Source organism: Centruroides sculpturatus, unplaced genomic scaffold, assembly GCF_000671375.1.
Source record: "Centruroides sculpturatus isolate CEXI.00-Female unplaced genomic scaffold, Cexi_2.0 scaffold45, whole genome shotgun sequence".
In the NCBI taxonomy this organism is placed as follows: Eukaryota; Metazoa; Arthropoda; class Arachnida; order Scorpiones; family Buthidae; genus Centruroides; species Centruroides sculpturatus.
Genome location: NW_019384310.1, coordinates 328,153 through 353,566, shown reverse-complemented (window position 1 = coordinate 353,566; position 25,414 = coordinate 328,153). Strand labels below are relative to the sequence as shown.

General features: G+C 36.6%; 3 protein-coding genes across 7 annotated transcripts in view; 1 reads left to right on the top strand and 2 right to left on the bottom strand.

Annotated features, from left to right (window-relative positions):
- Nucleotides 1-50: 50 nt before the first annotated feature.
- Nucleotides 51-19,411, bottom strand: LOC111621224 (eukaryotic translation initiation factor 4E type 3-A-like). Its single transcript, XM_023363306.1, has 8 exons — nt 16,671-19,411; nt 12,883-13,089; nt 11,412-11,484; nt 9,986-10,141; nt 9,852-9,918; nt 8,547-8,702; nt 1,020-1,078; nt 51-914 (listed from the first exon to the last, which is right to left on the bottom strand). Exons 2-7 carry the CDS (start codon nt 13,038-13,040, stop codon nt 1,032-1,034), a joined length of 657 nt encoding a protein of 218 aa, XP_023219074.1. The 5' UTR covers nt 13,041-13,089; nt 16,671-19,411; the 3' UTR covers nt 51-914; nt 1,020-1,031.
- On the top strand, nt 19,395-20,560 carry LOC111621214. The gene is made up of 3 exons (XM_023363298.1): nt 19,395-19,713; nt 19,782-19,945; nt 20,013-20,560. The coding sequence occupies exons 1-3, from the start codon at nt 19,401-19,403 to the stop codon at nt 20,226-20,228; spliced, it is 693 nt and encodes a 230-aa protein (XP_023219066.1). The 5' UTR covers nt 19,395-19,400; the 3' UTR covers nt 20,229-20,560.
- A 763-nt stretch (nt 20,561-21,323) lies between these two features.
- Nucleotides 21,324-25,414, bottom strand: part of LOC111621182 — a 66,498-nt gene continuing 62,407 nt past the window's right edge. For 4 of the 5 annotated variants that reach the window (XM_023363275.1, XM_023363271.1, XM_023363264.1 and 1 more), the window contains 3 exons: nt 23,865-23,921; nt 21,947-22,041; nt 21,324-21,580 (listed from right to left, as the gene is read on the bottom strand). In XM_023363275.1, the coding sequence (XP_023219043.1) occupies nt 21,489-21,580; nt 21,947-22,041; nt 23,865-23,921 (244 nt within the window). In that variant the 3' untranslated portion in view covers nt 21,324-21,488. Of the gene's footprint in view, nt 21,581-21,823; nt 22,042-23,864; nt 23,922-25,414 lie in introns of those variants that run through there. The other variant, XM_023363287.1, reaches the window with a different exon arrangement.

Below are 25,414 nucleotides of genomic sequence, written 5' to 3'. Positions count from 1 at the left end.
ACTTTTAAAATAAACTTTTATTTTCTTCTTAGCACTTTTACAGAATGCTATTTTTTTTTTTTTAAATTTTTTTCACTATTCATTCGCCGACAATCTCAAGATTGTAATTTTCACAATCTAAAAAAAAACTTTTTTACCCTTTTTTTTAAAAGGTAAATTTAAAAAGGAAGAAAATTATTTACAGTAATAAGAGCACGTTCGAGGGAACTTTTGCTGTTTCTTTAAATCATTTATAATGTCGAAGTAATGAAAAAATAAACTAATAGTAGATAAAACAATTTATATATTTACATATGTATTGACTGGATTTATCACTCGTAAAACAATGAAAAATACATTGTTGAAACTTGGCGTATCTATTTTTAGATTCTTCGAAATGTTTAACATAACGAAAATAATTAATAATAATAATAAACAACAACTATTGGCACCTGGATATAAGGATCACAAATGAGTTTTTAAGTGCCCGAATCGACGAGGATAATCAAATGATAAATTATGGCACTTATTTTGTTTTAAGCGCGTCATTTTCCTGATATCATCGAGACAAACATTTTACAAAATAGTGATAAATGACTCGCAAAACTCGAGAAATGGAATTCTTAAACATCCGATACCTCGAAAGTTATCGTTTCGTAACGATTTAACCGCGTCGTTCGAAAATCTCAACTCCTGTATTTGCACTTAGGAAAAATATTAAGATTGAAATATGTCGATTTTCCGATATAAACAAAAAAGAAATTATTATTTTTGAGCTTAGGAAGAACGTTTTTTGTGTCGTCGTCTTCCTCATTCGGAAGATCCGGCTGGTCTTTATATATTTTTTAAATAATCTTTTCCAACTAGATTGGAAGATGCTCCTACTCTTCCAACATTTACATCGGTTAACACTTATGTATAAATGTTTAGATATTCTGAAACAAAAACTTTTATTACAAAACTCGATTCAACATGTTGGCTATATGTGTGTGTGTATATATTGTATTAGTTACAGTTTTCCTATAATAACCATTACTTACGTTTTCTTGATTTCAAGAAGTTATTCTCTCTCCTTCGTAAGCGTGATGAGTCACGTGAGCTATTAAAATAATTTTATAATTATTCAAAGTGTTAAATATTAGGCTAATTCTGTTTTTATTCATAGACAAATATTCAAATTTTTATATTGTTTGATACAGACATTTGTAATTAATCTTACGTCAATAATGTCCACGGATAAACGCGGAAAAATATTTTATGCCGAAATTAATGCAATTTTAAATTCATTTTACTAATATTACTATAAAATATTCGCAATGCGAAAATTTTTAGATAATTCAAAAAAGTTTATATACGTGGAAGCAAATAAAACGATATACACGTGACAAATGCGCATCGCTTCGTATGCTTTTCATGAATGTACAGTACTTACGGACACTGCATTATTGTGTCAAAATATCACTCGTGTGTATCGGCGCACAAAAACAATTCGGACTATCGTGTATATGTTTCTGTGGATTGTATTTGTTTTCGTCACGATTAAATAATTATAAAGATCTTTAGAAATCTACGGGAGTTGACATATAGAATCATCCAGCGGTATAGTCCTAAATTACAAAATGCCAGGGCGCTAACCGGCGACCCCGAGTTCGAATCGCCACTAAGTTGCGCTTTGGAGTAAAGCGCAACTTAGTGGCGCAATATCTGCAAAACGGTTTAAATACGCAAAAAACGGTCTACGTATTCGTAATCGGAACAAAAACCTACGCCAGAAGTAATGTTCTCATTTTTTTGGCCGAGGTACAGTACATAGTCTAAAGTCCGACCTAAATGTTCGCGAGAACATCTGGATTGGACTTCGCAAACAACAAGGTCATCGCCCCGCTTTAAAAAAAAAAAAGTACCAGGGTGCCTCCCTGGCAAGACTACAGCCGTAGAATCATCCGTAAGTTACGTAACGCTATTTTAAACTTTTCAACTACCGTCCCATACCCCGTAAAGCTCCGTAACTCGTCGCACGTATTCGTCTTCAAAATTACGTAACGAATGTCTCGAATAATACGCATCACGGGATACCGAACGTGACGTTAATTTATCAATTACGCGCAAAGCGGCGACATCGAAAGCGGGGTCGGATACGCAATTCTTCAGAAATAAATCAGTCTTATCTGGTGGCGAGATCCTAGCATTACGTTTCTCGCCAACACTCGTAACGCATTGTAACGATTATCCACATTACGTAATTTACGGACAGCCTCGCGTTTATAAAACAAAGATTTATTTAAAATTAATGGCGTTGGTTGGCTACGCGCGAGGCTGATATATTACATACAGATTCTATCCTAAATAATAAATTTAATTTAAAAAAATTGAAGAAAGTAAAACAGAACCGCAGCGTAACGACACCAGATAGCCGCCATTATCGTCCGAAATAGAAGTCGCTTTCGTTTCGTGTTTTCGTACTAAAACTTTTGCTACAAAAATTTTAAAAAGATGTCCGAAAAATCCATAAATATAATTGAATATTTTAAACGATAATTTTAACGCTTTATAATCGTAACGAACTTTAAACATCCCGTTCTGTACTATACGTAATACGTCGCCGAGACACACGTCCGTTTAATACTTTCGTGTATATATTTTAATTATTATAAACACACTTACGTTTTATAACGCAGAAAAATTAAACGGCGATAAATTTACATATTACGGTGACTAAAACCTATAGTAGGATGGGATCGGAGTGGTTATATTTTCTTAAACGCCGTTATTTTAAGTTTGTATTTTTTCACCGTACGTATAAATTCGGCGTAACTGCATAAAATGTATTATAATTATATAAATACGCGATTAATGTAACTTATTGTAATTTTCTTAAATTTAGAAATATATAATTCATTCGTCAAATTTTACTAATTGTTATTTACGCGTTGGCTACAAACTGAATATTTTTACCTAATTACTTAGACAAATAGTTAAAATTATATCGAAGTAATTTTACCCGTTAATAAAATAAAAAATTGTTACAAAATAACAAGATTTACGTGTTTTCCTACACGCCGCTAAACTCGACTCGACTTAAATCTTTTTATATTATTATTTATTTTTTCAAAAACAATATAAGATTTTTAATGTTTCTATTTAAGTGTTCCGATTCACACTAAACAAAGTAACTCGGTCAATTTTCTAAACGTTCTCCGAATTCTTTTTAAATTTTTCATTCCATTACAAAAGTCACGAGTTAAATATTCGCGACTGGCGTCGTGGGGTAGGACAAATTTAGCATTTTATTTACATCGCGGTGTCGTATACGAAACTACGATTACGTGACGTTTCTCGACGCTTATTCTTTTATACACCTATAGATTTTAATCGCCAGGTTGGTAAAGACTATTCTAGTTCCTAAAAAGCCAGATCCTATTCGATAATATAATAAATACTAAATAAAACATAAAACAATTATCTTTTCGTTACAACCGTAGGCAACGAGATAATTGAATAAATAATAGAAATGTTTAGTCCGCGTATCGATACTATATTTATATACATTAATACGGTAGCTATAAAATACGAAACTTTAAAAAAAATCTCGGCCGGCTCGAATTTCTCCGTTCGTATTTGGAACAAGCATTCTTTATGTCTTTGAAATTAGTTTATTCGTTCCCTATAATGTAACGCGAATAAATCATTCCATTTCTTCGAAGAAGTCGGACCATTATTTTTAATAATATAAGACATGGCGCGTATTTCTCTGTACAGTATAACGTACAGTACGTGTAGGATAGAAACCGGCGGGTGCCGTTGACGGGTTCGAACTGCGCCAGGAGCAACTTTATATTTTCACAACTCGGATCAATTCTAGTACTTATACGGGGAGAGCTAGCGGCAGGCATTTAAAAATTTTTCATTTTCTTTCGCTTCGAGTGAATTTGGTTTAAAAAGCGATCGACCTAATAATTCTCCATATTGTAAAGTTTTTCATCGACGTAGCCGAATAATTTCGAATAATCCGGTAGAATTTCTCGAAATCCAGTACAGTACCATTTAGTCAAATTGCATTAATTGTTATTTTCTTTAACAGAAAATCGTTACATTCGATGCAGTTTTTATCGTAGAGAGAAAAGTCGCTTTTATTTGTCTAAAAACACTTCTATACGACGATGCAAATCAACGAGAGAAGCGTTATATTAATCTGTCTGTCGTCATCGATTAGATATTCAGTTTATTATACAAAGAACGGAACGTGTCTCTCGAGTATTTACATCGCCGTAATGCGTATAAATATTTTTCGTGGCGATATTCCCAACCCGTAATTAAAATCGAAAAATCCTCGAATTATTACGGTCGAGAGTTCTTCCGCCTCCGTGAAAATCGCGTGGCATTCGAATCCTCGCCAATTAGTCCTAGTTGTTTAGATCGTCGTTCCTCCGCATCCACCGCGGACGATCTCGTTATACGTTCAATTTTCTCGAGGACAAAAGTTAAAGTTAGCTGACGTACTTTACGTGTTTAGTTTTTGACGCTCAAAAACTATCCCATCCTTAAATTATTATTAACTAATTTTGCCCCGTAGCGCGGAGATCTTTTCTACGATTATCGCGGGTTTGGTCGAGACCCTACAGACTCGGAGCCAATCTTCAGCGCCGGCCATCGATACGCTATTGCGTTAATCGACTCGACCAGTAAAAATTATGTTAAACGTTCCACTAAGATAATACGGAATGCAATAAGCGCGGTCTAATTATAGGCATATAATACGCCAGCGAGAGAAACGGAAATTCCCGGTAGTTTCTCTACGAAAAGTCGTTTTTTGGTCGCGTCGACGACGGAGCGGAAGAAGTACAAAATACTCCAATAAATGAGAATTTTCGCTGGTCGTCGACGTATTCTACGGCTTTCCAACCGCCCTTTCAATCTTTTATTAATATATAAGATTTTATAGAATGTAAACTTTATGTTTAGAAAACAACTGCGTAAACAATGATTAGTATTTAATTATTTTCGTATCGACTGGCCGCTTTCGAGAACAAAGATCCCTGGCCTACCCGCCCCTCCGACGACATTAGAAGAACGCTTCTTTCGTTTTGTTACGAAATTTATGACATTCGTCAGAAGTGCGATTTACGAAATTTATCGTCGAAGCGATCCCGATTCGATAACCAAAAATGAAATTTCAACGAGCGACGGAAGCGCGATACGTCTCGGAGCTCTTTTTAAATACGCACACCTACGATGAATACGGATGTATATCGTAATTAAAATACCGTAGCGATAACAAGTTTTTACATTATTAATACTGTATATCTCTTAAATTATAAATATTATAGGCTTTAATTAGTCGCGTTAATTAATAAAGTTACCGTTTTCTACGGGCAGTGGACGAGATAGAGAACGAATGGAAGATTGTTGGCGAAGGGGTTCCGAAAAGGAAGTAGGACGACGACGAGCTACTATTTTCTGTAGAATCGCTTCGATGCTTCAAAATTTTCATTAATAACGCGTAATTTTTTATACGGATCTAAATAATTTACCCGTTCTTTGTTTATTCGCGTATTTAGAAATTTTATTTCGTTTCGAATTAAAATGTTAGTTTAACGGTAAGCCGTTCAAAAATGTAAAATTGCCGCTAGATAGGCCTATTTAAATTATTATTAATGGCCGAACGATATTTATATCGACTGGATAAAATAGAGCGGTGGTCTCCGAAGTGGTAGGCCGAGTGTCCCTTCAAAATACCGTAGACGTGTTCTGTCCGCGGACTGTCTAATCTTATCGTCATCCTCCCCATCACTCGATACGCGGAAAAAATTCAACTGGCGGATAGCGGAAAATTTAGCAGGATTATGTATTTACAGCGGAAATTTGGCATAAAAGCGGATATACAAGATGGAGGAAAGACTGTCGTCTTTAAGCCAAATTTCCATAATTAATTAATTGAATTAGTTTTAACATATTTTAATTATACTTTTCATTTCACTTTCCTGGCTGTTATAGCGTATAACGTAGGAACACTATCGCGATCGACCTATTTTTCTTTTGCATATCTCAACGATAACGCTTCCGGAGCTCAAAAATGTAAAAAGTTTACAAAATTGTTTGTATGTGTTTTTATTTTGCATTATATCTCGAGACTGGAGGAACCAAAAATTTCGAAACTTGGCAGGATTATTTCTATATATCGGGCATCGATGCTATTAAATTTTGGTGATTGAAGGTCGAAGGGTGGGGAGACGAACGGGGTAGTGTGTATCTCCAGTATGGTCAGACTAAATGACAATTTTACTCATTATTAGTATTTACGATGTTTTATAAAATCCATCCCTATCCTCAAAATGAATGTTTTTGCCATTTTATAATACTTAAAAATATAAAAAGTTTTTAAAATAACCAAACGTTGTCGGGAGTGTTAAGCGACTGGTTGCTGGATTTTTTTTAATATGTAAAGCGAAGCTTTCCGGTTAACTAAATTATAATTAAGTTCTCGCAAAGGTAGTCAATTAATACATAATCGCTGTTTTCGACTATCGTCACATTTTTATCTATCTTTACAGAATGTTTCGCTACAAAAAATAATAAGATTGCGGTTATTTTAATCATATTTCTAAAATCGTTTTAAGAAGTAAGAAAGAACTGCATGAAAAATAACGTACAGTACTCTACTGGAGATAAAGACACGGAAATCGACTCTTGACTCGATAACTATATTCGAAATTTTAAAAAATAAGTACAGTTTAGAGACTATTTTTCAAATTTGGATCGGCTTTGGGAATTAACTATCTGGAAATACGGAAAAAATTTTATTCGGTTCTTTGCAAAATTACACCTAATATTAATATAATAAAGCTACACTGGTGTCACCGACCGATCGCCCGACAAGAAACGATTGGATGGAAGTAGACTTCTTACAGAAAAATGAAATAGTACAGTCGAAAAGCGACACCCAGCACACAATCAGAAAAGAATACAATAGTAATAATACGGCGCGAGGATGTTAGACCTTCGACATCTCGTATTATATAACAACTTTCCATCACCTACAAATACTGTATATTTTTCTTTCCTAGGTGTTTACATTTGTTGTCGAGTGTGTGTGTGTGTGTTGGTGTCTATTTCGTTTAATATCTCGGGATGTGCCAAATTTCGTTTCTTAACCTTTACCCGATAACTTGTACGTAAGGGGCATCGATGCTATTAAATTTTGGTGGTTAAAGGTCGAAGAGTGGGAGAGATAGAGGTAGGTCGCATATATGTCGAGAGAAGTCGGACTTAATAAAAATTTTACTCACTATTAACACTTACAATTCTTTATAAAACTCGTCCCTACCCTCAAAATTAACCTTTTTGCCATTCCTTAATGATTAATAATATAAAAGCTATATTTTTAATAACATTTCGTAACAGCGGGGAAAGTTAGCGACTCGTCGCTGGAATTTTTATACGAGTTTTATTCGGCGAAAATGATATTTTTGTCACACTTTTTTACATTATACGAAACACAATTCTCGATAATCGTCAAGAAAGTTTACGAATTTATTTACGATTGTCTCTAACAGTACTTACATCGTCCTACACGCGCCAATAAAATACAAGACAATTGAAAAAGGAAAACTTTGAAAGAATATAGAATTTTAATCGGTCGAGGCGTTAATTTACAGCGAGACGTATCGGCCGGTCACTTTGGTCGGACGAGAACGACACTGGCGATAAGACAAACGTCCCACCCAATTCGATTTCTTGCCAAACTAGATAATAGCGATGGTGCGTATAAGCCTAAGCTTCGAGCTCGGCGAGATTTCTAAGCGAAGGTCTTAAACGAAGTAAATCTTTAATGAAACTACAGAAGAAAAATCCGGACAACGAAGCGGCCTAGTTAATTTTTTCTTCTCTAGTTTCGTAACGACGAGTTTCTTTCGTAAATATTAAGAAGACCCTTCGGTCTCCGCCAATTATTAAATGTACGATTTCGCGTTACAAAACATCGCTATCGCCTAATCGCGCCACTTCCAAACTCGCATCTCCACCTCTTTAATACCGTATATACAGTAATTCTTAATATTTCGGGTACTCGCGCTTATTTCTAATTACGAAGGCAAACAAACGGTAGCGCCAAATCGAATGTTTACGGCAGTTTAAATTTCTTAGCGTAGACTTTTCATTTTTCTAAATACAGTACGTCGTTTAGTGTACGAAACGGCAATTTACGAAAACGGATCGATCGGTTAAACCCTTTCGATTTTCGTCGTCTCTCTCTACACTTTCAAATAAATCATTGGGCATGGGAACAGAGGCGCGACTAGGATGGAAGGTGCCCGGAGAAAATCAAAAAATGGAACCACGGAAACGAAATATATTCTTTAAAATTTCGGTCCATTACGGTGTTTTACGCTAACGTAAAAAAAGTTACGTCGGAACGTTAGAAACGGAAACTTTTTGACTCTGGGTTTTTATTTAGGCTAAATCATAAAATTGTGTCCAGGCACGAGTGTGAAAAAATGTCGGGTGTCATAACTAGGCGATTGAGAAGGAAACCGCGGCATTAAACAGATTTACAATGGAAAGATACTTACGCTTATAAAATTCGGCGAGAAAGATAACGTTAGGCAGAAGTTCTCGTACTTTTGTCATCACCGTGGCTTTTTCCGCCAGCGCAGAATTTACGTTCCAAATCTGGACCAAGTCCTCTTTCTCACGAATACTGATGCTCACTCCGCAAATCTCGTCCCCTTAAATATTCATTTTATTTACGTAAGTAACGCTATTATTCGTAATAAACATTAAAAAAAAGAAATCAAATCTCGCGACATTCGATAAATAGAAAAATTATTATTATTATTACCGTCTTATCGAATTCGAGCGATTCGTTTATATACCGGTTAATATTTAAATTATTCTTCAGAATTTTTATAAAGTTCTATAGAAAACGTAATAAGTTAAGACGATAAAATTATTCTAATTATAGAAATTCGACTTAAATTTACGATAATTGAGATCGATGTACAGTATTATTATAATATATTCCGTAAAGCGCTAAAATTTACGACCGAGCTTCGCGCGCGATGTTTTAAAAATTATAAATAATCAGAGTTTAAACTATCTCTAAGCTAATTATATTTAGATCCTCGCCGCAATTAAATAATTCGAAGAATCAATTAAATTATGGGAGGTAAAACGAGTTTTGTCTCGAAATTAGCTAATTCCGCCGATAGTTTTTAAGGGACGAATTCATTGGCTTAAGAATGGCGAATAACGTCCAAATCGAATTTTATAAACAAAAATATCCGCGTTGAAATCGAATAAGAACTTGTAAGATTTCGTATTGTGTCGTTGGCGTAAATAGAAATACGACGAAGCACTATCGATGCCCTCGGACACATTTACAAATTCGATTCGATCGAGATTCTAAATTACAGAAATTCTAGTTGTTTTTTAGGTGAACCAACCACTTACCAAATTAGTTTTAATATTAGTCTACGATTCTTAAAATCTGAGCCACGGTCGCATTAAGTTTATTACGCTACAAATATTTGTCTAAATTAACTGGCTTTATGAGCCATTCGATTTATTTCTTCCCGTTTAAATTTGAGCGTACGACGCGGAATTCGCGTAAATGTCGATGCTCTTAGGCTAATTCACAAACCATAATCTTATTTGTAAAATCTTTAAAACGTTTCGTCGAACTTTTCCCTAAAAAGAAACTTCCTCTAGACTAGTGGATTCTTTAAGGCTTTCGCCGTTTCGTCTCGGTGCTTAAGTTTCTCCAATGATTATAAAGTTAAAAGTAATTAGAGTAATCGAAATTTTATCGCAATAAAAGACGAATTCGTCATTACAATTAGGGAATATCCGAGATATCGTAAATAAAGAAGACTGACCTGGTGCCACGTGATCCGTAAACTGTTCGCCGATGGCAGCTAACAACAGTTCTTTCCATACGGCTAGCTGAAAGAAATGTATAACCTTATAACTTATAATGGCCATTATAAACGAGTAGCTAACGATTATTTACCGAGTCCCGTTTGGAAATCTTCAACCTCCAAGTTCCTCCCCGTCGATTCTTGTCGTCTTCCCAGAGCGGCCTGCGCTCGTCTCTCATCAGTAAGTAACCGTATTTTTCGCCAACTTCGTTGATAACTGGTATGTTATTATACACGCTCCAAAATCTCTGAATTAAAATAATAATTATTTACATTTCGCTCCTTTTATCCAATTGCGAAACGGTTTAAATCCACCGGTAAAAATCAATGTTTAAACTAAAAACGGTTCTCCAAACGTTCCGTGGTTTAATTGGTTTTATCAATATTAAATAAACGATTTTTAAGTTTGGTTTTAAGCTAGAAGCGATAAAGAAATATGATACTTTTATCGTTACTTGTGTTTTATATTAGGGCAGAGATGTAATCGGGAAGGGACGGAAAGAGCGTATATACCGGGCGTTAATGAGAAAAGACACCGTAAACTCTCCTAAGAGAAAGTAAATAATTTAAAAAGTTACGTTATTCTAGCGTTAATACTGAAAATGGTAGTAAACCACTGTTTTATTCGTCGTTGGTGCGTGCACAATTACGTGTACCGTGTAGTACAATCTCCGTAATCGACACGTAATGGAGATTTAATCCGAAAAAGCGCCGGATTAAGGAGATTTCCAACGTATTGGAAGTAAGATGAACTCGGTGATTAATTATTCAAAAGAAAAAATTTATTTATTTACGTGATATTAGTACTGTACATTGTATCAATTTAAAGCATACGTAGCTCTCTCACATTTTCTAGTTATTCTATCGTATGTTAGCGTATTTTCGAGTTCTCGAATTAATGGCCAATCTTTTTAAAATAGTTTTCAATTGTCTTCTGTCGTTTTGCCCGGCGCGTTGCCGCCGCCGGTAATCGCCTTACCGAGTTAGTGGATTCCCACTAAATTGTGTCACGTATCGCTTAATTTCCTACTAAATTCGGTGGAAAGTATTTTTGGTGGGCTTATTTTTATGTTTATACAGTACTGCGTTATATAAGAATTCAGCGGCTTAAGATAACGGGTCTAACAGTGTTTAATATCGAGCCCAAGCTCAGACTCGATATCGGGTCACGTTTACGGGGAAAACGTTGGAATTTAGCGGAAACTGGAGTTTGAAGTAGTTTGTCTACGACTCGGCAGCGATGCCGGTAATAGCAAAGAGTAGCTAGCGTCGGATTACCGGACACGTCAAACTAGCGAAGACCGGATTATCGAGAGTGCGCCGTATATAAGGCCATTTTAAGCACTTTCGGGGTCCTCGACCTAATTTCTTTACGGGCCACCGCCGCGACGCGCTGGCTGGATTAGGGATACTTTTACATCAATAGATGTTTGAAACAGAGTGTATTAAGCAAGATTCGTTTGTTTCTTTGTAGGCTACGCGTAATAAGGTTTGAATTAAAGTATTATGGAAACGTACCTGTACCGTAGAAACAGTATATATCTTTCTCAAATTTGCTTCGTACTCGGAAAACGATGCGCCTCTTTCGGTTCTAAAACAAAATATTTTTTTAAAAAATGAAGATAATTCGTTAAAAACAACTCGATATAAAAAAAAACGCGCCATTGAAAATTCAACACCCGACTATCGCATTGTATACTTTACACTTTCACCTCGAATAATATCATTGGAGTCATCGCCGCGCAGATAATTCCTGCCTGTGTAAACGGCAAATAAACCCTTCGCAACTCGCTTGCGAAGGGTTTATTCACAATTACGAATTTAGTTTAAAAAAAAAAATTTTAGCCGTTTCTCGCATCGTATAATCTGTACATTTTTAAATAAAAATTAATAATAAAGTATTTTCATTACGCGTCCTATTCAAAACAAATAATTTAACAAAGGCAATATTATCGCAATTAATCTATAGATTATAAACGTGTTATGATGAAATTATTATTACTTCTTCTAATAAAGTTTCTCTTCTTTAACAAAGTACGGGATGGGATAGAGAGCGTGCCAGCTTTCTGGTATCGGAGAGATTTACTCTTATGTAAAAAGGCCCAGCTCGATCTAGTCTCGTTATAACATAAAGTCGGCAAATATAAAATTTAAAAAGCGCTAGGCCCTCGTAGCATAAATCTCTTAAGCTGTTTACTTCTTACTTTAACAATACGTAGTAGTTAGCAGACCCTATCGCCGATAAGGACCCGATTACTAAATATTATTATACTATGTTAAATAAATCAATTAATCAATCCGGCAATGTTTATCTAAAATATTATTATTATATACTGTATATAAATAAAACAATGATGTAATTTTTAAAAAATATATCCGTAAAATTAATTTGATGACGGTGACGATAAAATTAAGTTTTGATTAACAATAATATAATATTGTTACGAGATTTGTAATGGCGATTTGCTTCTTTAATGGCAATTATTTAAATTTAAACGTCGAAATAAAATCAAAATCAAACTTTTGCGTATTTTCATAAATTCAAAATATTATTCTTTACGCAAATTACGAGAACGATACGACGTTCGTTTTTTAGCTGTAATTCATTTCGAATGACGATCGCAAATATCTGCGACGATTACTTAAAAATCGGATGACAACTCCAACGATTAATAATTTATTTTACGATTAATAATTATACAATATTACGCGATTAATCGTCTTTTAAATATTAAAAAAAAAAACAATAAACTTAAAAGCGTGACAATTCTCGAGTAAAATAAAAGACAACAATGACGCAATTGGCTGTAGGAAACGGCAACATAATCAAACCTAACAAGTTCGGTTCGTACGAACGTAATACGAAGAACTATTGGATATCGTTACCCAGCTAAGATTAGATTAACCAATCGGCGATAGCGTAACGACACCCGCTCGACTTTTTAAAAAATCGATTAGAGTAAACAAAGAGAAATCGCATTACGCTTACTTGTCTAACCAGAAAGTCCAGCTTGTATTTAATGGCACGTGTGAACTCTCGTCTTCGTCCTCGCCATTCGGTATACCCGATTCTTTCGTGTTATGGTCGGTAACCGACACTTCCTCGACAAACACTCCATCCTTCCTCCTCCCGTCGTCCGCTGCCATTTTCCAACAGCAACAGGCCTCAGCTGACAACGCGTGACGTCACTCGCTCCTAATAAAATTATTTAAATATAAACAAGAAAGTTTAATGTAAATAATTACGCATTAATACTTTTAGTCAATTAACGCGAATTAAAAAATTCAAATTATTTTATAATTATCCTCTATAAAGTATTTTATCGACGATAATAGATTTTTTTTATAAAATTATTCGTTCGTTCGTTCGGATAGTCTTTAACGTCAAAGCGACGTCATTTATATATTTTTTTCGTTATAAAAAGTAGGAAATGACATCAAATTGACGTAGCGTACGCAATTCGCAATCGAACAGAACAGAACTAAAACGAGAGTATTTTAGTAATAAAACCAAATCATTTTCGTAATGTTTCGATTCGAAATCCTATAAACCTCGAACCGGGTTTGGTCCACGGGGATACCGGACTTTCCCGGGTGGGCCGTCGTCGGCAAAAAGCCAACCGACCGTCATTTAAAAAATTAATACAAATAATAATATAATAAGAATAAATTACGACACTAATGTTAATTTTTTGTCGACGCGTTAAATCGAGACCCCTTAAATCTAGGTTTACAGTAAAACCTAGAGACGTTTGCATCGTGCAGAGATCCGCCATTTTGGAACTGTAGCGCTGCTCCGTGCGCGTTGTTAAAAGACCTTCGGCAACGAAAGCGGCGGGGTACTCCTCGGCGCCGAATTTAACGAGCCGTATATCGAACAAATAAGTTTACAAAGTACAATACGATTGCTAAGAGACGAGCTAGTGAAGTTGTCAACCGTACAGAATTTCAGTTTTGATAGTAAATGTTCCGAAACAATGAACGAGGGATATCGTGCGCGCGATTATTTAGCTTTTTATTTTTCTCTCTGCCCCATAAACATTGAGGGTCCGTTTTAATCGTACCCATCGCGAATTCGGCTAGGCCCCTTACGAAGACGGCGAAAGATGGGGTCCGACGTACGCGGAACTTACGCCGGCCCGAATTATTAACACCACCTTAGATGTAACGTACTTACTATTTGAAGCGTTTAGGAGGAAATCAGTCTACATTCTCGAATACGTAATCGGAGAGAGACATAGGAGGAGGATTAAACACTAACCTCCGGACATTTTATAATGGGAATTGTAAGTGTTAATTAGGGGAAGTGCGGGTAACCCCGGACATTTAAATAAAACGCACAAAAGATATAAAATAAACCGAAACGTTTATTTTCAAAGTCAAAATATGTTTTAGAACTTCGTTAATCATGTTATTAACACCGGAACCATCTCTTAATCATTTAAATAATAATTATCGTATACAAAAACTTTAGCTTCTATTTTTGGCAATGGAAAAAATGGCGGTGGCCCCGGACGTACTTAATAACGGCCTAAACGTTTTTAGCCTCGCAAACGTCACAATAATTATTATTTGACGGATCAATGTCGACGCGAGCCCCATCTTTACATTTAAGACATTGAATCCAGCTTCTTGAAAAGCCCCTCCGCAAATGATGCATTCTGGTTCTTGATCGTGATCTTCGTGGAAAGACTTTGAGCATTTAGTTTTGTTTTAGATTTTTACCTTTTAAAGCTTTCTTTTTCTTTTCTGTGTTACATTTGGATATTTTTTCTTAAAGATGTAAAAAACTTTTTCCTGCCATTCTCTTCTCTTTATTAAATCGATGCGGGATTTTTAGATTTTCTGCTAAATCGAGCGCCAATTTTAAAAATTCCAATCTAGTTAGTGGCATTAGACTGTTGTCTAGTTTTTTCACGCGTTTATTAAGTTGCATCGAATAGTATCGGGAAAATGCGCAATTAAAACGACCTAACTTTGGTTCGAGAATTATCGCGGTTCATTTTTTTCATGGAGCCAGCTTTTTGGCACATCGTATCTCTGGGCTGCCGGTCTTATTGATAACTCGCCTTCTCTGACACATTTAATTGCTTCTTTCATTTTATTTTTGTTCCACTCGCTTCTTTTACCGGTTCTGCCATTAAATTTTGGCATTTTTATGCCAGTTCCTTAAATAAATAATTTTAATACATTGCTTAATTGAGATAAAGGTAATTGCACAAAACTATTCTCTGTTTGTTAAATTTAAAACTTAGAAGTGTCCAAAGGTACCCGACAAACTTGCGCCCGGGGTTACCCGATTGCTTAGATTCTGCGCTTTCGTTAATAGTAATCTAATATATAAACGAAGATGTTCGTTCGTTCGTTCGCTATACGCATCTAAGCCATTCGACTAATTGCTACGAAACTCTGCAATTACGTTTACATATTTTTAACTTAGATTATGTCGTACATCCCGCCTCAAAATATTTATTGAATTTCTATAAATCAATTAATTTCGATTAAATTCAATTTGCTCATTTACGTGTAGTGTCATCTATTGGCAAAAAATTAACAAAATAAACTAAATATAATTCTTAAAAAAGATATTTTAAAAAAATGTATATCGCATTCACTTAATTACTGCGACAGGTAGCGTATAGCACTCGCCACTCGGATTTTTTCATTCTGAACGATACTTTCTTAAATTAATAAGAGTCCTCCAGTACCCGAATAGATAAAACAACCGAACACCGGTAGTTTATTCCGGGTTTGGGCGTGGCCAACGGCTGGCCACGCGCAGTTTTCCGGGATTTTTACACGCTAGTAACATCCAAATAGGGGCCGGCTTTACGTAAGTCTTCCTGATGCATTTCCCTGGGTAGATCACTCGCGCGTGGCGTTGCCGCCAGACCAAATAGATCAAGCTAATTCTAACAAGTAATTATTTATTGTGACATCGACAAAACGAGAGGCTGCAACTTATCGTCACAATGTTCTCAATTCATTCGGTGGTGGTCTCGCCCCCGCGCATCATACTTTTCCTGTTTGCAATGGAGTCGTGCGGGTTATCTATTTAACTCCGTTCAGGGGAAGGAGACTTTTGAATACAAGTAACGTGAGTTTTGGTCCAAACCGTAAAATATGTTTTAAGCAGTTTTCGATGATGCCGAGTTTAAATATTTGGTCCGTTCTTCGCCAAATTTGATCGGTTGGCGGATTATCGTTTGTTATTCGGCGCGAATTGCACAATTTCTTAGAGTTAACATTAGGAAAAACAATGATATCTTAAAAAATTTTAAATATATTTTCAATTGGTGTCCACTCGACCGATGAAATTGGGCCATTTCGTACCGTCCGAGTATGGCGATAAAGGTGACAATAGTAGGCCGAAATAACCAAACTCTTTGTATGGTTTTCGTTTTAATATTTGTTATATTATAGTATTCTATTTATATTTACAAACGTAAGGGTTTATCACACCGAGTGACCGATCTAACGCATTTTAAAATTCTTTATTTCCCTACTGTACACAATTTAAAGAATTTTAATGTGTTAGATTGGTGACTCTCACATAAGATAACCTTTGCAATTATAAATCAATTACTATATTATTATATTATAGGGTTAAAGTACGAAATAATCTAATAATTTTAATCTTTGTTGTTAGTTTTTGTCCCAGCAACGTCGGGCTCATCCGCTAGTTATATTATAAATGGAATCAAATAAATACTATTAAATCGTAAGATACGTTTAATCATCGATAACGTAATCAATAAATCGAGTCGAAATACTTACGTTTTGTACGCGATATTCTTCTTCGAAGTTCGATAGAAGCGGATGAAAAACTGTCGACGGGAACAAAACTGGTCGGAACACGTAACTCGCTGGGCGTCACGTCACTACTAATTTGCATCCGTTGGCGGGCGTTATATTTGATACGCGCTTCGATGCTCGGCAGTTGGAGTGTCTTTCGAGATAACGTCAAACGAATAAGGTATAAGGGAGATTGGTCGAAATTGTCCATTCCGGAAATAAATTAGCATTTTGGACATTTTTTATTTCCAGTTTTAAAAGTAGCCTGTACAAAATAAAGTAAGGATCGCGCGGTGATCGAAAGTCGGGATCCGAGAATCGACACGCTGGCCGAGTTTCGATATTCACCAAAACGACTAATCGATGGATAAAAGAATATTTTTAAAATGTAAAAATGATTTTTATTCCTTCCAATTAGTCGTCGATTTTATTATTATTATTTTCTTAGTCCGAAGCGAAGAATCATTTTTAAGTTTTTCGTGTCGAACAAAAAACGATGGCGGCCGGTTGGAGAAACGAACGAAGAACAGCTTACGCAAAAACGATATAAATAAGCAGTCGGACCTAGAAAAGTTTAACCGGTTTTAATCTTAGTTTTCTTCGCTACGTAATTCTTTAACAGCCAGAATTTTCTCTGGCGGTAGCGGATCGGGTTTTAATATTCCTTGTGTCCGCGAGAGTCCCTCTCGGATTAGGGCTGTTTCACACTATGACCGACCCGACCGATTTTATAATCGGACCGACTAGTAGTAAAAGCATTCACACTAAATACGATTATACGTCGGTGGCCGACTCATAAGGACCAATCAGAACGCGTGTTATAGATCAATACACTAGCCAATCGTGGTAAGTTTTTTAAATTAAACAGAAAACATGGCCGTCACGGAAAGCGATCGTGAATTTAGATATATCGCGTCATTATTAGATTAGTCAATCACATACCTACAACGTTTAGTTTCTTGAAAATCTCCGACAAAGAATTATTTTTTTATGTTGTCTTTATAATCGGCTGGCCGAATATCATAAAGGCACGGATATGTTCTGACTTCGTTTATTAAAGCTTCCGAGAAATCTATACTTTCCGCCATTTTCTAACTTCGACGTAGATTGGATAAATCTAAACTCTGATTGGTTATAGCTTCGAAGCTCTCATTGGCCGTAGCTCACCGACTGCTCCGAACCGACTACAAATATTTAACTTTTCAAATCTGTCCGACTGAAACGACTAGTCGGTCGGCAGACTGCTGTTGCCATGGCAACACGACTCGGAGTCCGGCCAGTCGGTCATAGTGTGAAACAGCCCTTATTCGACGGAGAGAAAACGCCATCCGGGGCCTGGGTTAATAGTTTAGGGCAGAAACTGCTCTTTCTGTTATTTACACGTAAATTCCCAATCCGAAAGTACACGTTCTTTTCGTCCCGATTATCGAAAGCTCCGAGGGAGAATTTATCCATCCCGTCCGCCCCAGCCACGTCTAGGATCTTCCGACTGTAAATTTAGTGGACGTCGGATTCGGCGCCGTCTTTTCGGAACCGTGGAAAATGTAACCGGAAGAACGCGCCAAAAATTAATTAAAATCCCTCGAAGAATGGACACCTACTAATCGGGAGTGCCCATTTTCAATAATACGTTTACGTGGCGCGGAACGGTCACATAATAGTTTTCGGTCCGGCCCTGGCCGAAGGAACCGAAAAAACGATAGAATAACGAGGAAAAACAGAACGGTCGGGTTTTCCCCAGTTCCTATTCGTAAGACGGGAGTTAAACCCCACGGCCACTGTATGGCTGGACGTTTCCGAGTCGTCTCTATCGCCCGTCGTTACAACCGTGGTCCCGGCTACGTTATAGTCCGGCGACGAATGGCAGACTTTCGGAGTAACGAATTCCGAAGACTGGAAAATAGCGACCGACTAAAGAAATCCTTCTAAAGCCGGACGGCCGTTCCGATAAACCCGGAATCGAATTCGGGTGGGCAATTTTTGCCCGATTAAAATCGATTTTCTCGGTATTTGCGAGACTTTCTACAATTTTAAGCGGAAATTTTCCGGAGCGAGAGTTTGGCGGCGAAAACCGGAAATCGACTCCTTCCCAACTGACAGAGACGATAAAACTGGCAAAATCGCTATATTTAGACCGGGACAAACTTAGATTTTTATTCGTAGTAATATTTAAGTAATTATTTTAAGGACGACGTCGGCAATCCGGACATTTAAATTAACGGTGGCCGGGATAAAGTCTTACGGCCGAGTAAGCTTACATTTACAAATTATTGTATGTTTCTTTCTGCCGACAAATGGCGAGTAATTAAAGTCGGTAAACGATAATAAAACCGGTGGCGGAGAAATTCGGCGGTTAACGGACACCCGATCCCGTCCGAGTAAACAAAGCCAGAGATAGCCCAAGTTCATCGTTTCATTACTCGACCTCCGACCTTCGATTCCCAACGGGACCGACTTTTTATTTTTCCGGTTAATTAAGAAAGAGTTTGGCGTGGGCGCTGTCCGGCCGGACTTTTGTCAAACGAATACTTCGATTCCCGACGTCTCCGAGGATATTTGCGTAGAGAGCATCTTCCAGGCTCCGAGCGCGACGGTTAAAATAAGAACGAAGCGCGGCGGCGTCTCTCCCCCCAAGAGGAAGGACCCGTCTTTCTATAAATAGACCGCGCGGGGGAGAGAGATTCGTCCGCCTAGACGGTGGCGCGCGGCGAAATGTCGAGAAGATCGGCCTGTTTCGTCCTTTCGGTGGTCCAAACTGTCTGCGGATGCTGTTTACTTATACTTACGGCGCTGAAGGCCAAATTCCAGCCGCCCGCCCAGCCGGACGTTAATTCTTACGCGGTCGGAGTCTTTTGTTCTGTGGCCGGAATGGTGGGAGCCGCGGCCTACAACCCCCGAAGATCGTCCGACCACAATCGAGTCCGCGTCTTATTTTACGCCCTTTCCTGCGCCTTTCTGCTCTTCTCCTTCGATTCCGTGCAAGGAAGTTGCCCGGATTCGTCCGGGAACGATCTGGACGACGAAAGTAAGTAAATTTCGTTGCTTTAACGGCTAGAGTTTCAGTGGGCGAAAATTGACCGGAGTTTCCCTTAGAAAGCGCCCGATTTTCCCTGCTGCTGATTAAACTGCTGCTGTCTTACGGAACTCGACTGGCGGCCCTACTGGGAGTGGCCTTTTCCTGTCCGGAACTGAAAAGCTTCCTGGCGGAGGAGCGGGTCGACGATCCGTCGTCGTGGGATAAACCGGGAGGAAAGCAGGTAGGACCCGCGCCCGATTTCTTGGCCGAGACGGCATTAGGACGGCAATTTCCGTTTTGTTTTTCAGTACGTGCGACTACCGGAAGCTACGAGACACGTTCAGGAGGCGCAGGGAACGGGCGAGAAGATCCTAGTCGTCACCCTTCCCTTCGACCGTAAGGTGGTCTACGCCGTCCCCGACGACGGTTACGTTATCAGACGCCAGGGAGCGTACGTGGCACCCGCGGGAAACTCCCGACTGACGGCGTTTTTCCCGTCCTATAACAAGTTTGAGACGGACTGACCGACGGACGAGCCGCGGAGAAGAAAGTCAAAACAGTCGACGGATGGAGGAGAGAAAAAACAATTTTTATTGAATTTTTATCTCTAAAAATAACTCCAATTTTAAAAATTGTATTCTTTGTTTCTTAATTATTATATTTTAATTATAATAATAATTCTTTGATGTTTTAATTAAAATTATTACATATTTAAATAAAGGAAAATATGCGAAAGAATCTATATAATATCTTTTTATCACATGGCTTAAATAAAAAGTATTTATCTTTTCGGCCATCCTATTATTTAAACTACGAGTTTATATTATACATTCCGACATTTAAAATTATTTTGAAGATTCGATCGAAAATATATATATTTATATAGAGCTATACAGTATATAAACTTTGATTCTATTCGGATGCTCGGCCATTAATTATAATAATAATGGTTAACGCAAATAGGAATGGAGGCGACAAAGAAATCTAGTTGATTCCACGTTACTTCTACTATATTTTTGAATTAAAAAGATTGGGAAAACGAGAATGTGTCGCAATGGTTGCCTTCTCCGTCCACCGCAAAGTCTATTTTTACAAGATTTTAAAGTGTTTTACGCTACGAAAAAAAACCACGTTTTCCACCGTCGGTCGGTATAATTACGTACGGCGTAAGTAGAGTTAGGTTAATTAGAAAACCACTGGAGTCCAGTCGATCCGTCGGCACGTTATTTTTAATATATATATATATAAACTATAGTGGAGAAAACAAATATATATAACAAATGCTATATAATGCAATGATAACGATCCGCTGGAAAACGACGAGCGGAGCAATTAAATTTACAAATTCTTAACACCGATGGATATTTTATAACTACGAAAGCCACGCAACAGAACGTAGGAGTTTCCGCCGGCGCAAAGTAAGATGGCGGAGAAGAAAAGAACCGAAAAGCGCGTTTCCGTAAGGGGAGAGACGAGTCTCTCTCCGTTACGGAGACGGTGGGGCCACGGCGTGCAATTTGGCATGGATTTGTCTTCGACGAATACGAAGAAAAATATATTAAAATCGATCACAGCGGTCGGAATCCACTTTCTCCGGCCCAAGAAGGTTTCCGTCGCTCCTCCTCCCACGACCTACGACATTTATATATATATATAAATAGGTTTTACCGGGGCTTAGTTAGTAAGGGGTCGGTTTGGTCCGTGGCGCGGTGTCGACCGCCGGCGATCACAATTCCAAAAGGTAGATAGAAAAATTGCGAAACGACTAATGGTTGTATTTATTGTCAAGTTAACTCGCTGTATTCCGTCCATCCGTGATTGGGCGCTCCCAATCGAAGAATGCCCACCGATCGATCTTTCGAAGCGGTTATTAAAACTGGAAAAGTTATTAAGGAAGAGAGAATACCTCTTTTCTTAAAATAAGTTCGGTGGCTCTACTTTTCCACACGCCGTGTCCGAAACTCGGGCCACCGCCCGTAATTATAATAACCGTGCGGATTCTCGTACAACTTCGAATGCAATCTTTAAAAAATGATTTTATACGAATTAATTAATATATTCTTAAGCCGTCGTCTAAACTAAAACTTCATTTTAAAAAATTAGCGGTCCTATCTTTTACTGTAAATGAATAAGCGGGATACATGTTCGACGATCGCGCGGTTAGGACAGAAGCTCCGGTATTAAAAACTAAAGAAAATCGTCGGGAACGGACTATTTTACGTCGTTAATAAATAAAGGATACATTCGTCGTAAGGAGACAGATCCATATCTTGAATATCGCCCCTGTGACAATAGACTTCGCCTAAATATTCGTGATGATCGGGATAACGTCTGTACCTGAAAAAATTCGTCTCGTTTAAACTGGAAAATTTTACCTCACCACCACCAAAGTCCGCTATTACGTATTTCGTCTTTAGGGGAGAGCGGGTGAAGCGGCCACTCTAAGATAAAATGATTTCCTATTTGGAAAACTCGTTAAAATAGTTCTATATAAACTATATGTAGCCAGAAAAAATTTTATTTTTGTATTAGCGCAACGCGGACCGTTTTTAATTTTTACAAGTTTTTATACAAAAATGGCCATTAAAGTATTGCCGGGGACGTTGAAATTCCGTCATTTCGTACGGCATTAATGGCCCGCTGCGTGGCACGAGAATCCCAGCCCTGCCGGTTTGTTTTTCGTCGGTAATTGCGTCATCTACTCGAAAAATGTCATTTTCTGTAGGTAACCTTTAGCAATCTTAAATTATTAGGCTTTAGATTAAATTGCATTTAATCTTTATTGTATTTTTAAATTACTATATGGATTTATTACAGTTTTATTGATAAAATAATGTAATATAGTTTTTCGGGGCGAGTGGCCAGGAAGGTGGCCACTTTGCCCTCTTAGATGCCGTAACACAAATCGTGTCTAGACTAAAAACTGACCGAGCTACTTCGCTTTATTCCACACGGTATAAAGCCAAAAGCGTACTCTTTCGACGAGTTTAAGGTAAATAATTATAAACTTATTACTATCTTAGATAAAATGAAGAGTATCGTCACTAATTTTACATCAGACAAGATGAAAACCACAAAAACTTTACTAACACAAAAAGAACCAGCTCACTTCCGGCTTGAAATTCTTGCAACTAGACAACAGCGGATGGCCGCTTTATCTTGCTCTCCCCTATAGTTCATTTATTAATACAATTAATGACTAACGAAATTAATAAGTGCTCAAATTTTCCAATATATTTTTATTATAATTATATCTACCAAATGAGCCTAGCCACGACTCGACTCTGCGAATTTCTTCGCCTTACGCTTATTCCGTCTTAAGTAAGCAAATATAAGGACCCGCGACATTTTACTTTCATGGCTGCTTCCGCTCCTTAGCGCGATATAACGTTTCCGTAACATCCCGTATCGTAACGATTACGTTCGTTATATACTATATATAAAATTAAAAAAGCCGCAAAGGCTCTTATTCGACTTTCCCGGTACTCAAATAGGGACCATTAGGTAATGCGATAATTTTCAATTATACTACGATATAAAATATCAGTTAAGGCCAATTTATAATTTCTGAGAAAGAGAAGAAATATCTCTATTCTCTTCCCCTACGCATTTTTACTTTAAACAAGGAAAGAGAAACACGCGCGTATCTTAGGCATCTGACGGAGAGAAAGTACAGTAATTCTGTCAACTTTTCTCATTGACCAAAAGAAAACGGAAGTATGTTATCAGTAATGTGCCAAGTGTTGCGCGCTAATCCTATTTAGTGTTGTTTTCTCTTCACTTTTCTATTCTCACTAAGTACAAACAAGACTTTACTGTTAATAGTACAGACTAGTCCCAAAGCGACTACAATAAGCTGCACCTACCATAATAGATAAATACTATTCCGTCATTAAAATATAAATTTCAAATTAAAACTGGTGTTTAACTTCATTAAATTTCCAGTTGGCATTTTTAATTTACCAATATTAAGAATTTGGCTGGTCTCGTTACTTAAAACAAAAACTAAGAAACTATGATTAAATGAAATTGATTTGTTACTGACTTTATGACATTAGAATAAGGGAGATCAGAAAATTAAAATTTTATGAACTACTTACAATAAATCAACTGGTTAAAAAGGATTAATTAAATAAAAGTTTAAAAGTTGTTTTAATTACCTTCTTACAACTCCTCCGTCGCATGCTGTATACAGTAAACCACCATTTGATGTATACCTGTATTGAGGTAACATTAAAAAGCTATTTTATTCCAAGAAAAATTTACATTTCTAAATAAAATTATGCTTTGCATTAAAGCAAATAAAATAATAATAATAATAATATAAATAAAACATAATAAAAAAATATTAAATTTTTACTAATAAATTGAATTTTCTAATATGGTCTATTTAGAAGCAAATCATGAAGTATTAGATTTATCAAAGTCAAATTAATACAATTTTTCATTTATGTAATTGATGTTAAGGATAAAATTTAGTTTCCAAGTTATTTACATTTATAGTTAATAGTTAATAAATAATTTTAACAGAATATCAAACTGTTACAATGATAATAAGCAAGTTACAATTTTCTTGGATTATTAAGCATAAGTAAATTTTATCATACATTACTACAGAGAAAAGACACATTCACCATATATTTATATCCTGAGTTGTAATTAGAAGACCAACCTTAGAATTTTGGAAAAAGTAATAATTTAAAATCATTTTTGTTAATCTAAACCATTTGTTGTAGGAGGTTATTTTGAAAGTTTAACTGTCCCATTGAATATTCGTTAATGTTTTAATACCAAATTTCATCAGGGCCTTGCATTTAAATAAGTTTTTGTGAGCTAGCTGATTTCTGTTCTCTGAATTTTTGTAAGTGCTTTTCTGAACTTTTTACTTAAAAAAGAAACTGATAATATTATGGAGCCTTAAAAAACGAGTGTCAAGAACTGTGCTCACTGTAGAAACCAAGTAAGAGATAATAGCCAAGGTAGAAAGTGGGCACAAGATGTCTGATGTTGCTAGGCAGTATGGCTTGAACAGTAGGCACAATCTTAGCTATGAAAGAAATAAAGAGCATTTTAAGAGCTCATAATGGAACCCAAAACTGATCTGATGACAGAAGAACTCCAAGAACTCTCAAATGAAGAATACCAAGAAACTCGGCGAAATGTGTTTTCTTTCGAAAAAGAGGAAGACGAAAGAGGACTAATGTCGACATCTGCTACTGAAGATCTTTTGAAGTGGGAGGATGTCAGAACAACGATCATCCAAGTGGCATCCGAACTAGAATAGGGTTAATGGGGTTGGGGATCTCTATAATTACAATACTATTAATTACTTCCGAAAAATCCCAAAGAAAAGAGAAAAGCGATCGACATTGGACAGATTCTTTAACCCCCACAAACGAAAAAACATAACTAATAAAAATGCAAGACTGCATATATATGCATTTTTACTATTACATATAAATAAACGTAGTAAAAAAGTAAATATTTTTTATTTTTTGAAGTCTCCGGAACGAATGAATCAAATTCCCATAAAAATCTATGGTAAATCGATAATCAGTTAACGAACAAATTCTTGGAATGGATTATGTTTGTTAACCGATCACCCACTGTATACTTTTTACTAAATTTTAATCTATATGTAGAACTTTCTATATTTATTGAATGATCTCAAAATAAAAGAAAAAGGCATGAAATAACAAAAAGTGTATGT